General features: G+C 42.0%; 1 protein-coding gene across 4 annotated transcripts in view; it reads right to left on the reverse strand.

Moving 5' to 3' along the window:
* The window catches only part of CELSR1 (cadherin EGF LAG seven-pass G-type receptor 1), a 318,308-nt gene that overhangs the window by 39,129 nt on the left and 264,475 nt on the right, over positions 1-14,704 (reverse strand). For all 4 annotated transcript variants that reach the window (XM_063927112.1, XM_063927111.1, XM_063927109.1 and 1 more), the window contains exons 8-16: positions 13,529-13,654; positions 12,504-12,670; positions 10,301-10,486; positions 9,865-9,987; positions 9,350-9,524; positions 8,548-8,689; positions 8,284-8,404; positions 4,433-4,616; positions 2,760-2,861 (exon numbers count right to left, since the gene is read on the reverse strand). In XM_063927112.1, the coding sequence (XP_063783182.1) occupies positions 2,760-2,861; positions 4,433-4,616; positions 8,284-8,404; positions 8,548-8,689; positions 9,350-9,524; positions 9,865-9,987; positions 10,301-10,486; positions 12,504-12,670; positions 13,529-13,654 (1,326 nt within the window). The remainder of the gene's footprint in view (positions 1-2,759; positions 2,862-4,432; positions 4,617-8,283; positions 8,405-8,547; positions 8,690-9,349; positions 9,525-9,864; positions 9,988-10,300; positions 10,487-12,503; positions 12,671-13,528; positions 13,655-14,704) is intronic.

The raw sequence follows: 14,704 nt of genomic DNA on the forward strand, positions 1-14,704 counted from the left end.
ATGTTATGTAAAACACATTTTCTTTCACTGTATCTAAAAATATTTTCTGATCAACACAAATTATCCTGTAATGACAAAATAAAAAAATGGAATTACTTTAACTTTAATAATGCTTTATATTTAAAATATAAAATGATAATTGATTAAGAAAGTATTAACCTATACTGCAGCTGCCATTACAGTGGCTAGTGGCTTGGGGTAACCCTCTTTGTACATATGGAATGCCGTATGTATGGTGCTGCAAACCACTTGTGATGCCTTATAAATAAACTGTAATATTAATAATGGATGATGCAAATGTTCTCCTTCCCTCTCTGCAGTAATGGCTGATTTCCACCAGGCTGAGTGGAGAATGTTGGTGAGAAATCATCTTCAGATCATTAGAACGGGGTATAGTTTGGGCTTTGACTGGGCAACTGCAGGGCATAGATTTTTCTGTATTTAAGCAGTTCCATTGTGGCTTTGCTGTATGCTTTGGGTTCTACCGCAAATTAAATCTCCCAAGTATAAGGGGGATCATTCCGACCTGATCGCATGCTAGCTATTTTTTGCAGCGCTGCGATCAGTTAAAAACTCGGCAAAAGTGCGCATGCGTATGCACCGCAATGCGCAGGCGCGTCGTACGGGTACAAAGCGGATCGTTGCTGGGTGATGGATTTAACGAAGAATCCATTCACACAGCCGATCGCAAGAAGACTGACAGGAAGAGGGCGTTTATGGGTCTCAACTGACCGTTTTCTGGGAGTGGTTGGAAAACACAGGCGCATCCAAGTGTTTGCAGGGCGGGTGTCTGACATCAATTCCGGGACCGGACAGGCTGAAGTGATCGCAGCAGCTGAGTAAGTTCAGACCTTCTCAGAAACTGCACAAAGGTTTTTTGTACCGCTCGGCTGCACAAGCATTCGCACACTTGCAAAGCGAAAATACACTCCCCCATAAGCGGCGACTATCTGATCGCAGCGCTGCAAAAAATAGCTAGCGTGTGATCAGGTCGGAATGACCCCCAAGGTCTCTTGCAGCCCTCAGCAGATTTTTTCTTTATACAGTATGTCTATATCTCGTTCCATCCAGGTTAGCCTTCTCCTTTTAGCAAGTCCCTGAAGCAGAGATACATTCCCATAGCATTATAATCTCTCAGTGGGGATAATGATTTACTGATGGTATGCCCCAAAGAGTGCCTAGCTTTATGGCCAAAGCTCAGTCTTGCATTCATCTCAACCATAGAATCTTAACTCCACCTTGTGTCCAAGTATCCCATGTGCTTTCTGCATACTCTAGGAGATATTTCATATTGGTTTCTTTTTTTTGCCACAACCTTGAGCATAGCCCAAATTTATGAAGTGCCTGGAAAAGATGCCATTGGCTTCCATAACAAATGCCCATCTTGAAGTTTGGCTAGTTTTATAGGCCAGGCTTTCCCAACCTCTGTACTCAAGGCACACTAATACACCTTTCACACTGCATTCCCAGGTCTAACCCCCGGGATTTTGAACATTGGTCCAACCCGAACGTGACCTGGGTCATTCACAGTGCACCTGCGACTTGGGTTATTCCCAGGTCGGCCCTGTTTACAGTGGTCCAATTTCCTATGGATGTCATAAAAAATGACAATGTCAGTGCACCCCAGGAAACTCCAATCAACGATGTTTGAAAAGTCCCAGGTTAGATAACCCAGGTAGGACCCGTTCACACTCCACTATGTCCCAGGTCGGACCCGTATTCAATCCTGCACATTACCCGGGTTGAAGTGTTGGGTCACTCAACCCAGGTTATTTCTTTGGGACACGTTCACACTGAGCCTTTACCCTAGTCGACCTGGCAATAACCCATGTTATTTTGGCAGTCTGAAAGGGGTATAACAGGCCAGGTTTGTGTGATATCCATGCTTAAGCACATGTGACTTAATTAGTACCTCAGTTGTTTTGATGTAACCATCTGTGCTGATATGGATATATCAGCACAGATATCACTAAAACCTGCACTGTTAGTGCCTTGAGGATCGGACACTTGTGTAGATATTATAAAGCCAGGATCAATGCTCAAGCTATGGGCTTGAAATGGACAACAGCACAATTGATGTATTCTTTTTCCCAGAATGGAGAGGTAGCAAGGATTTATTAAAATCGTAAAAACTTTTACAAAACAAAGTAAATGTATCTAATAAACAAATGAACACAATATGAGAACATAAGGCAAGCAGGGAACACACAAGAGTAAGGGGTGTAAAAGGCTGGGTGCTGGTGTGCAAGTGGATTAACAATGAAGATAGGCGGAAAGTTAAGAAAGGTACAGACTCAAGTCAGGAAGGTGACAATCGGAAATTAGAGGAAGACAGATTACAAGACTCTAATGTGACAGTTTTACTATATAGATATAATATACCATGCCAGCAAGTTGTAATTACGCATTAGTATTTTTTTTTATACCTTTAATCAACACGTTCCTATTTATAAATTGCCATGATTTAAGCAAAATTGATGTGAAAACAGGAGAGAAATGCGCAATATAAAATGTGTTCCACCTGCATAAGCAATACATTACACCTCTGTGTAATGCACATTATTATAAATGATCTCCAAAAATGTACAGAAGTCAACAATAAGGTGTTTTGTACGCACAATAAGGTGGGTAATGTGTAATATACTGGACATACTTATACGCACAAATCTGTTGTGTTTACATATTTTATAAGTCCTTCAGGGGGGTGTTTCCATATTACTGTATGCTACTTGCAGATAAGGTGTCATTGCTCCACTTACCCACAGATCCCTTGGGGCATGGAACAGCAGCTGGCTGACCAAACTTGGTCTGTGGCCACCAGATTCCAGCTTCAAATGCTTTGGGACATGCATTATAAATCACTGTGATAAAGAAAAAAAATGTTCATGGTGTTATTTGTGATTTACTGACAGAGTAAATGGACTAAATAATTGATAACTCACTTTTTCTGAAACAGAACAATGAACAAGCAAATAGCAGCAGAGGGAAGTAATAATAGCCATGTGTTGCGCACCATAATGTAAAAAGTGTAATTATTCAGAACAACAATGGTGGAAAGAGAACACACAGTTAATGTAGATATACTTTCCTTTACTGTACAAAAACATTTAGGTTCTAGTAACCTTCTAGAGTTCATGAGCCAAGAATAATAAAAATGTCATAGTGTCTGCAGCTGTTCACTCCTGATTCATGCTGTGCCAAAAAGGTATTAAAAACAACACAAACAGGAGAGGCTTCCAGTGATTCGGCAGGAACGCTGGTCATGGAAACACACATTTCATGGGGTCCTCGTCTGATATTTTGGTAGAGGTGTACAGGACACCTCTATGAAAGGTTTGTATGCATATACAGCATCACCATTTACAGTCCCTCCTCTTGTAAATACATTCCCACATATGGTACGTTAATACATTTTTACAGATGTGCAATTGAGAGTGTTTTAACCTATGGAATTATAGTTTGGTAAGGAAACTGTACCGCCCGTGAGCAACGGGAGTTAGAGTGCTTGGTTCGCTTAGCTAGTAAAATTATAGGGGTCCAGCTGCAGACTGTCAAAGATCTCTTTGCAGCAAGACTGACAAATCGAGTTAGGTGTATGTCTGATTCTAGCCATCCGTCTGCTTATCTCTTTGCTAAATTGCCCTCTAGAAAGCGTTTCAGATCAGTGAAGGCACGCACAAATCACCTACGGAATAGCTTCTTCCCAACTGCTGTGCGCATGTTGAATGCTCATTGTTTTATCTCTCAAATGCGTGCTTTTATATTCCTATGTTTAAGCTTTTATTATCGTTGGTATGCTGTACAATTGAATTTCGTTGTTAAATTTTATTTGATAATGACATTAAATGTATCGTATCGTATATGGAAATACCAAAAAATGTCATTGGTAAGAAATTTACCAGACAAGATTAAATATAAATCTTAGATGAATAACTAAGCTTAGATGTATCCTGATTAAGCAAATAACCAAACAGGGCAGTTACTGGGTGTCTCAGCCACTATCTGCAAGTAGGGCTCATAGGAAGCAGAAGAGAAAGCACAGGCTCAGGATGCTACCCTAAAAATGGGGATACAATGATTCCTATTCCTCTTCCAGCCAGTCATGGCAGGCTCGGGCCTACTCTTTAGAGAGGCACCAGATACCACCAGCAGCTCCAAGGTTTACTATCATATGAAAGCAAGGATGACATTCCAAGGAGTGAGTGAAAGGAATGGGAAGCTGGGAATGGTGTTAGCATAACAGAATTGTAGTTGTCAGACATGCTGCCACCACAGTGAAAATAGAAGATAACAACAGAGTAAAATGAGTTACATACTGTAGACTGAGAGGAACTGAAGCAGTGTGGTGCACTGCTGAGGCTTTAGCCTAAGGCTGAGGAGGCCACCTGTTTCACCACACAAGATCCTCTATCATAACATTTCAGGTCCATACCTTCACAGCCTTCATTAGTGACCTCAGCAAAAGGGTTGTCACAGCGGTTACACTGTCGCCCAATGACTCCAGGTTTGCATGGGCACTGTCCTGTTTCCATGTCACAGCTACGCTCATATGCCCCAGATGGGAAGCAGTCACAAGGGTAACAAGTGTCACTGGCCTGTGGCCTATAGTAATTATCCTGTAAATGAATAAGCAAACAGCCTTGAAGCAATGAATAATTCTATACGATAGACAAATAGATAAACAGACAGATCGATATTTAATGTGTTGTTCCAGCAACAAATAGGTTCAGATTTACTTGAGCCTATATACCATCTATGGGGCAAATTTACTAAGATTCGTATTTTCCCGTTTCAGGTCAAAGTTTAATCACGAATGACATCGAAAGTGTAAAACTGCAACTTTTTGAATTTATTACGACTAATTTACTAAGCTGCCGTATTTTGCCTTTTAGGGTTTTCCGATGTCGATGTCATTCGTTTTTTTTTTTTCAGTTTTTTACGGCAGTGATTAGCAAAACACTGCCGACTTTTTAAAAATGAATCTCGGCCGGATCTGTGTGATCCGTGCTGGGGTTCATTTTTTTTTTTTTTTTAAATTAAACAGTGTAAAATCATAAAAAAAATTGCGTGGGGTCCCCCCTCCTAAGCATAACCAGCCTCGGGCTCGTTGAGCCGATCCTGGTTGCAGAAATATGGGGGGAAAAATGACAGGGGTTCCCCCATATTTAAGCAACCAGCATCGGGCTCTGCGCCTGGTCCTGGTTCCAAAAATACGGGGGACAAAAAGAGTAGGGGTCCCCCGTATTTTTAAAACCAGCACCGGGCTCCACTAGCTGGACAGATAATGCCACAGCCGGGGGTCACTTTTATATAGTGCCCTGCGGCCGTGGCATCAAAAATCCAACTAGTCACCCCTGGCCGGGGTACCCTGGGGGAGTGGGGACCCCTTCAATCAAGGGGTCCCCCCCCCCAGCCACCCAAGGGCCAGGGGTGAAGCCCGAGGCTGTCCCCCCCCATCCAATGGGCTGCGGATGGGAGGGCTGATAGCCTTTTGTGATAATGAAAATATATTGGCCCTCATTCCGAGTTGATCGCTCGCAAGGCGATTTTAGCAGAGTTGCTCACGCTAAGCCGCCGCCTACTGGGAGTGTATCTTAGCATCTTAAAATTGCGAACGATGTATTCGCAATATTGCGATTACAAACTACTTAGCAGTTTCAGAGTAGCTCCACACTTACTCGGCATCTGCGATCAGTTCAGTGCTTGTCGTTCCTGGTTTGACGTCACAAACACACCCAGCGTTCGCCCAGACACTCCCCCGTTTCCCCGGCCACTCCTGCGTTTTTTCCGGAAACGGTAGCGTTTTTTCCCACACGCCCATAAAACGGCCTGTTTCCGCCCAGTAACACCCATTTCCTGTCAATCACACTACGATCGCCGGAGCGATGAAAAAGCCGTGAGTAAAAATACTATCTCCATTGTAAAATTACTTGGCGCAGTCGCAGTGCGAATATTGCGCATGCGTACTAAGCGAAATTTCACTGCGATGCGATGAAAAATACCGAGCGAACGACTCGGAATGAGGGCCCTTGTTTTTAGTAGCAGTACTACAAGGCCCAGCAAGCCTCCCCCGCATGCTGGTACTTGGAGAACCACAAGTACCAGCATGCGGCGGAAAAACGGGCCCGCTGGTACCTGTAGTACTATTACTAAAAAAATACCCAAAAAAAGACAAGACACACACACCGTGAAAGTAAAGATTTATTACATACATGCACACAAACATACATACATACTTACCTTATGTTCACACGAGGGTCTGTCCTCTTCTCCAGTAGAATCCAAGGGGTACCTGTTGAATAAATTCTACTCACCAGATCCCGGGTCCCAGGGTCCTCGGGGCAACCATTTGTAATCCAGGTACTTGAATAAAATAACAAAACGGAAAGCCGAGCCACGAACTGAAAGGGGCCCCATGTTTGCACATGGGACTCCTTTCCCCGAATGCCAGAAACCCACTCTGACTGATGTCTAAGTGGGTTTCTTCAGCCAATCATGGAGCGCTACGTTGTAGCACCCTCCTGATCGGCTGTGTGCTCCTGTACTGTATGACAGGCGGCACACGGCAGTGTTACAATGTAGCGCCTATGCGCTCCATTGTAACCAATGGTGGGAACTTTCTGCTCAGCGGTGACGTCACTTTAGGTCAACCGCAGGGCAGAAAGTTCCCACCATTGGTTACAATGGAGCGCATAGGCGCTACATTGTAACACTGCCGTGTGCCGCCTGTCACTCAGTACAGGAGCACACAGCCGATCAGGAGGGTGCTACAACGTAGCGCTCCATGACTGGCTGAAGAAACCCACTTAGACATCAGTCAGAGTGGGTTTCTGGCATTCGGGGAAAGGAGTCCCATGTGCAAACATGGGGCCCCTTTCAGTTCGTGGCTCGGCTTTCCGTTTTGTTATTTTATTCAAGTACCTGGATTACAAATGGTTGCCCCGAGGACCCTGGGACCCGGGATCTGGTGAGTAGAATTTATTCAACAGGTACCCCTTGGATTCTACTGGAGAAGAGGACAGACCCTCGTGTGAACATAAGGTAAGTATGTATGTATGTTTGTGTGCATGTATGTAATAAATCTTTACTTTCACGGTGTGTGTGTCTTGTCTTTTTTTGGGTATTTTTTTAGTAATAGTACTACAGGTACCAGCGGGCCCGTTTTTCCGCCGCATGCTGGTACTTGTGGTTCTCCAAGTACCAGCATGCGGGGGAGGCTTGCTGGGCCTTGTAGTACTGCTACTAAAAACAATATCTTTTCATTATCACAAAAGGCTATCAGCCCCCCCATCCGCAGCCCATTGGATGGGGGGGGACAGCCTCGGGCTTCACCCCTGGCCCTTGGGTGGCTGGGGGGGGGGGGGTCCCCTTGATTGAAGGGGTCCCCACTCCCCCAGGGTACCCCGGCCAGGGGTGACTAGTTGGATTTTTGATGCCACGGCCGCAGGGCACTATATAAAAGTGACCCCCGGCTGTGGCATTATCTGTCCAGCTAGTGGAGCCCGGTGCTGGTTTTAAAAATACGGGGGACCCCTACTCTTTTTGTCCCCCGTATTTTTGGAACCAGGACCAGGCGCAGAGCCCGATGCTGGTTGCTTAAATATGGGGGAACCCCTGTCATTTTTCCCCCCATATTTCTGCAACCAGGATCGGCTCAAAGAGCCCGAGGCTGGTTATGCTTAGGAGGGGGGACCCCACGCAATTTTTTTAGAGAAAATAATCACTTTCCCACCCCTTCCCACTGATATACATGCACGGATCTCATGGATCCGTGCATGCCTATCCAATCACGAATAAAAAAAGCAGGTCTGTTTTTTTTAAGCCCTTTTTTACGAGTTGTAATTTTTCACGGCAGTGTTTTGTTTTTTTTTGCTTTGCACTTCTTAGTAAATGACCGAGATTCATACTTAAACAGCCGCGTTTTGACCGATGGTGTATTCATTTGTATTTTTTTTGTTGGACTTCCATAAAATTACGAATGCCCTCATCACTGCCGTGATTATTGCTTAGTAAATTACCGAGATGACACTTTGATGAAAAAACGGCATCTCGGTCAAAATCGGGACCTTAGTAAATTTACCCCTATGTTTCAATAAAGAGATTTCTCAACCCAAAGTGGTTCCTTACAGTAATTTAGATTTATAAATGTAATTATGTGTTAGCCGTACATGACATGGTGTAATAAAGACAATGGTGTAATAAAGACAAAAAAATGTTTTTAAGTATGTTGATTTTTTTTGTCATATATAAAGTACACTGTCACAGACCGAAACAAGTACTTACCTTACACCGACACTCTCCATTGGTCTTATTACAATCAGGGTCAAAACCTTTATCCACTTCACAATTACATGGCCCACAGTTAGGGTTGCCCCACCAGCCTCTAGGACAGGGCAAATTAATTCTACAGGGAGAAAACAAAAGTCAGTCTGATAGCACAATTAGATCAGTATAGGACAAAGTGGGTGATATTGCTGTAGACAAGCAGAATAATTGTTCAATCGGAAAAGTAGCTAGTGTTATAAAGACACACACAATCTTCCTTACTTGTTCTCACAGTATTGCCCGCTGTAACTTGCTCCACATTCACACGTGTATCCATGAGAGGAGCTTGGCTTTCGAGCACAAGCAGAAACATGCTCACAGGGGTTCAGACTGCACACATCTACACAGTCTTTCCCAAAGAACCCTGGAGGAAAGAAGAGTATCAGTTACATGTGCTGCTAGGCTAATGCCATATCAGACATGGACACCTTTCAAATAACTCAATCAATAAACAGAGATCCCCGATTACCATCAAATGTATTTCGCTGGCTTTAAAGCCACAGGTAGTGAATATCAATCATACAATCAGATTTGAGAATGCTATGTGCATTGGCCTGTTTGTTTCCAACCTTGGAAGATGGAAACGTGTCTTGAAAGCTATGAGAGTAGATAATCAGCAGACTGTTCACAGAATACTGTCCAGCCTCACTAGAAGGCAAATATAATAGCATGAGGTTAATGGCCCAAATGTGCTGTAACCTGTAAGCAGTAGTTTCATGTAGCAGAGACTAACAACGTGGGACTGTGTAGTTAGTTACTACTGCTTACCGTACACTTGTTACTTAGAAACCTAAGATGTCTAATACAATCAAGAAACAATGAATTACTCTTTGACGTCTATGAATTAGTTATGTTCAGCAATCTCCACAAGAGCATTAAGTATGGCTGTTTCAATATTAAGGGAATCCACCAAAATTATGGGAATCCAAACGTACTTACTAAATATGTATCTGCATTTTAATACCATAGGTAGAACATCTATGGAAGTTGAAACACTGTAATATTAGAGGCATTCAACTTTTACCTGGTTCACAATTACAAGAAAAACTGTTCCAGTCATCAGTGCAGTCACTGTTGTAAGGGCACGGGTTTGAGTCACAAGGATTGTCCACTTCACAACCACTTTCCACGTTGATCACCCTTGCTTTGTTCATGTTGAGTGTTCCTATGTTGGTTGACGTTTCTCCCATTCTCACTCCCTACATAGTATTGAGATAAAGTGTAGATTTTGATCTACAGTATATTCAACTAATATTATGAATACTGAAAGAAAATCACTAAACAAAACGTCACAAAAAAACAACCCATTATATTTACTAATCAATATTAGGAAACTAATCTATCAAAATACTGTATGTGAAATGCAAGTAATGTTCCATTCCTTATTCACAACAGTTTCACAAGATTCATTCCTCTTAGTATTTGACAATCTGCCAGGTAGAGACACTAACATCATGAAGCATAATGTCCAGTATACAGCCATTTGGAGAATTGCTAACTACACCTCATGGCTCGATGCCCAAGTAGGAGCTACAGTACCTTCATGCATCCATTAAAGCCTTGTGTTACGAAGCCTTCTGTGCCTTCCGTGTCAGACAAACCACCAACATAGATAGTCTTCAGCTTCAACCCCGGGAGAGCATTGCCTATTTCCACAGTGTTCTGTCACAACATAGAGGGAAAGAGATCTGAGCAAATGATCCGCTGAGACAGCAGATTCAGGACAATTTCAAAAAGTTCCTAACTTGCAGTAGCAGTACACTATAAGGGGTATATTTACTAAAGGTCGACTTTGATCGATTTCAGATCAATTAAAATCAATCTTAATGGATTTGGGGCTTACAGGGCTAAAACACAGATTTACTAACGGATGCTTTTTTCATATTGATTTTTAAATGTTAGTCAAAGTGTGTTTTAGTAAATATACTCCTAATTCTTACATGGGTACACAAAAAGCTGCATAGGGAAGTATTACCTGATATATTCCATAGTCCAGATACATGAGAGCCAGATACTTGATGTCCTTCCCATCCTTGGCACTTTTCAGTTCTATTAGAAGGTGATGCCACTCACCGTCACTGACCCGCATCTGGTCAATCTTCATACCTGCTATACGAGTAATGCCGTTGTATACTTCAAACTCAATGTAATCGTTAAAGATCTGTTTAAATTAAAACAAAACAGTTACATTTTGTTTAACAACCTTTTACCGTTATTAAGTAATAAATCTATCTTATGCACAGGGTATATACAGCACATCCTGTTCCCCATTGCGAGGTATGATATCTGATTCATTGGGCTGGTCTTCACCTTTCCTGTTTGCAAAGCTGATAAGACTCATTTCCATATCATGTGTGTGCATCCTCTCATGAAACGAAAGGCAAAACAAACCAAAAAAAAAGGAAAATCTTTCATGTTCAAGGTTAACAGAGCCTTTATTTCATTTGTTTAAAATACTACTATAAGGGGTCCAAAAGCCACAGCACTTTATTGTGTGATTAGTGTATAACAGCAAGCTTGGTAATACAGTATTTCTAATAGCCAGAGGAACACCTAGGATTTTCTTTACCACATTCTTGCTGCTTGAAGCTAGCGTGTGCAGTCCAGGCCCCCTCTCCACAATATATTCTATAGTATCCTTGGCATACCAGCAAACAGGAGTGATAATAAAGCACAACTCATACACAGCTACAAACCGCACACAGTGCTAGAACAAGTGACCATATTAAGGGTTCATGATATTATAGTTATAATATTATAGGTTCAGGAGCCTATAGATCAATAGATCACACAAATCAGAGAAAATGTAAAAGCAAAGAAGGACAAAGATTTGCATCCAAAAGAGCGATAACTGGTGGGTATGTAAAGTATTGCACTACTTTATATTGTCTTTGCATTTCACCAGCCAGGCAGCCGTTAGTTACATAGACAGCTTTGTCAAAGCAGCAAAATTATTTCAGTACATCTAACGCTGCTCACATGGGAAAAGCAGAAGCAGAGATGAGGACACTGGCAGTTATGGTGATGGACCTGAAGATTATGGGAAAAGCATACTTGCTACAATATGCTGGCATCTGGTTTTACAAAGTTCCATTATGCTGTCAAATACTGTGGCGCGTCTTTTAAAAGAATAAATGCATCCACTTTCAAAAATGATATTATATAGATGCCTGTGTATTAATGATTTACATGATATTCCTGAAGTTACTGCGAGATATTAGAATTGATGAGTCCAATATGCAGTATGTCCATCAGACACAAGAAATCATTAATTTAAGGCGGTGCTTCATTCTCCTCCTGCACTGCCGAGCCAGAGCTTGTCAATATACTAAACCTGGCCATACCAGGATTAGCAGTTTAAACATCTGTTCTGTATACGGACATGATTGATCATCGTTTACAGTACGAAAATGGTTACAAAAAGGGAAATTGCTTAATTGGACTATCAAATCTGTCCTACAGTACTACTCTGACAATCATTCAGCTGCTTCCATGCTATGATGTTAAGAATGCTTCCATATATCTTGCAGTGTATTAAGGCACAGCGATTATCATCCGGACACTCTGGCCCTTGTGCAAATTCTTTGGATTGCTGAATTCATACACAAGGACAGCACCAGCCATGTCACAAGAATAAACAACATTACTCTGCTTACTTTTCATCCTGTATGATATCACATTAATGAAGTGTCTGAAAGATTTGGGAAATTGCTACAGATATCACTTTACTTCTTAAACACAGAGCTATAGTGAATATGAATATAAACATATCACACACACAAATGTTAAGGTTTAGTTGTCCTCTGACACATATTCCTGACTGTAGAGCTTAAAAATTGTGGCAATACTGTTATCCTAGCTAAACGGCCCTTTATCAATCCTTGCAATAACTAATGGCATAATGCAGTCATTGGATTTATTGCAGTACTAGCCAAGGACACAGGTTATTATAGTTTGTGATTTTGTGGATTGTGTACACGAACAAAAATCATTATGTCAAGAGCGAGATCTTGAGCTAGACAGGATTGGCAGGGAGCAGTAATCCCCCGGTATTAGGAGTAATACTTGTGTTGTTCCTGTGCCCAGAGCAGGATATGGAGTGCTTTGTCTTTTGCCTTGTTTACAGATGTATTGCTAAGCATTGTTGTATAACTATATGGAAATATTTAGGTGCTTACCTGGATATTAATCCTTGACGAAGATCCAGCATTAGCCTGCAACAGGATGGCCTTAGATTGACGTGTTCTAAACATCAGCCCAATAAACCATGGCACAGACACCGTAATATCCATCTCAGTCCATATGACAATTCCCTCTCCTTGGAAATGTTGTGGAAATGGCATCACTGGAAAGAATATTCTTATTATTATTACTGAGGGTTGTCCCAAATAATATAATGCTCAATTTAAACTGAAACTTTAGACTAGATGCCAGTGAACAAGTGCCGTAGTGGGGGTGAACAATTACGGGTTTATGCTCATCTGTTACATATATCTGCAGTAATGGGGAAAAGCACCAAGTACAGTATCACCCTACATTAAGTTGCACTGACTGAGTGTAGCAATTAGTCTACTTTACTTTTAATCAACTTTAATACAAAATGCAACACATTATTTACCTCCTTACGTCGGAAATAATGCTGTGTGTTCAGGTGTTTTCCCTTTCACCCCAAGATAAACTGATGTTATCAGTATTTCAAACTGGAAATCTTTTGTAATTGAGCAGAATGTATAATATGCAAAATAAAGCAAGGATCACATAATGTATGTTCAAAACTGGATACAGCCAATACACCGGCTGTTGGGATCCCGGCGTTCAGGAGACTGTCACCGGAATCCCGATAGCTGGCATTTTACAGACAGAAGGAACTCGCTGCCGGTATTCCTCTGTCGGTATAGTGACAGCCGGCATCCCGTCTGCCGGGATATTGTACGTATATCATGCAAAACAAGGCGACATGTTGCTGCTGTAAATAAAATAAGATTGTTGCAGGTTAAATTAGTGTACATGAGAATGCCATCTATCTATTTACATGAAACCAGAACTGCACAAGTACAATAGAAGTCAGGCCTCATAAATATACAGGAGTGCCTCGGTGATGTCACTGACTTCTAGCAAATAGAAAAATGGATGCATCCACTGCGTAGTGTCAGGAATGCATTATGGTTTGTAAAATAACCACTAACAAATTACTATGACATACCTTGCTCACAGTTTTTCCCACCAAAATGTAGTGGACAATCACAATAGTATGTGTTCCATCTATTAACACAAGTTCCTCCATTCTGACAGAAACTGGTATCACAGAAATTTTTCTTTGCAGAACAGCCTGTAAAATAGGAGGGGGGGGGGGGGAGAGAGATAATATTAACATGAGTGCACAAAAGTTATCCCAAAGAGAGTAAGGGGGATATTCAATTAGACCCCCCCCCCCCAAAAAAAAAAAAAAAAGGGAGGGGAGGGGGGTGGTTTTTCCCAGTGTTGTTACTTGGGCACATCCAATTATAGCCCCTTTTTCTCTCCCGTAAAAATGTCTCATTTCGGGGTGGGGGAAAAAAATTGCCAATGAGTGCTGGCTTCGGGGCTAATTGGATAGCCCTGGGCGGGTCAATTAGCTGCGATAAATTAACGCGGCTAACTGAATATCCCCCTGCCTGTCCAGTAGCTGCTCTATTCTTAGTTATAAACTAATTGAGAATATAAATATTATTTTGGATCACTGTACTGTGGATGGTCACTTTACTTCTGTAGGAAACACTTTATGCAAAGAAATGCCATCGCTGCATAGGGGTCATCCTTTGAGTGACATGACATGACTACCATAACACATTGCTGCTTATCTCACCCTTAACACACTGCACCATGTTGGAGACAGCCCTTCAGGAGAAAGAAACAATACATTCAGGCCCTTGCAATGGCTGTACATGTCACATGGTAGGTATTATAGATTGTAAACTCTACTGGGGCAGGTACTAATGTGTATGACTAATCCTTCTCCATAAAGCGATGTGGAATATGTGTACGCTATATGAATAACTTGTAATAAATAAATGATTAAATAAGCCTCTGGCTGCTTTCCTAGCCTGTGCTCAGCTGCTAGTGGAAGGAGCTGGTTGCTAACTTTATAGTGAGTTGTGGCCTTAGATGGTGTGGGTCCAACACACTAGTTTACATAGGGCAACTGCCCCTTTTACCATATCACCAATTAAAGCAGCCCTGTATCTAAGTGAAGTCAGGAGTCAAAGGGTAGTGTCAGAGCCGGCCATAGGCATAGGCAAACGAAGCGATTGCCTAGGGCATTTAATATGCCTAGGGGCATCATCAGCTTCTGCTGATTAAAATCATATGCGACATACCTATATTCTGTATGTAGCATTTC

The sequence above is a fragment of the Pseudophryne corroboree genome, chromosome 6 (assembly GCF_028390025.1).
Source record: "Pseudophryne corroboree isolate aPseCor3 chromosome 6, aPseCor3.hap2, whole genome shotgun sequence".
In the NCBI taxonomy this organism is placed as follows: domain Eukaryota; kingdom Metazoa; phylum Chordata; class Amphibia; order Anura; family Myobatrachidae; genus Pseudophryne; species Pseudophryne corroboree.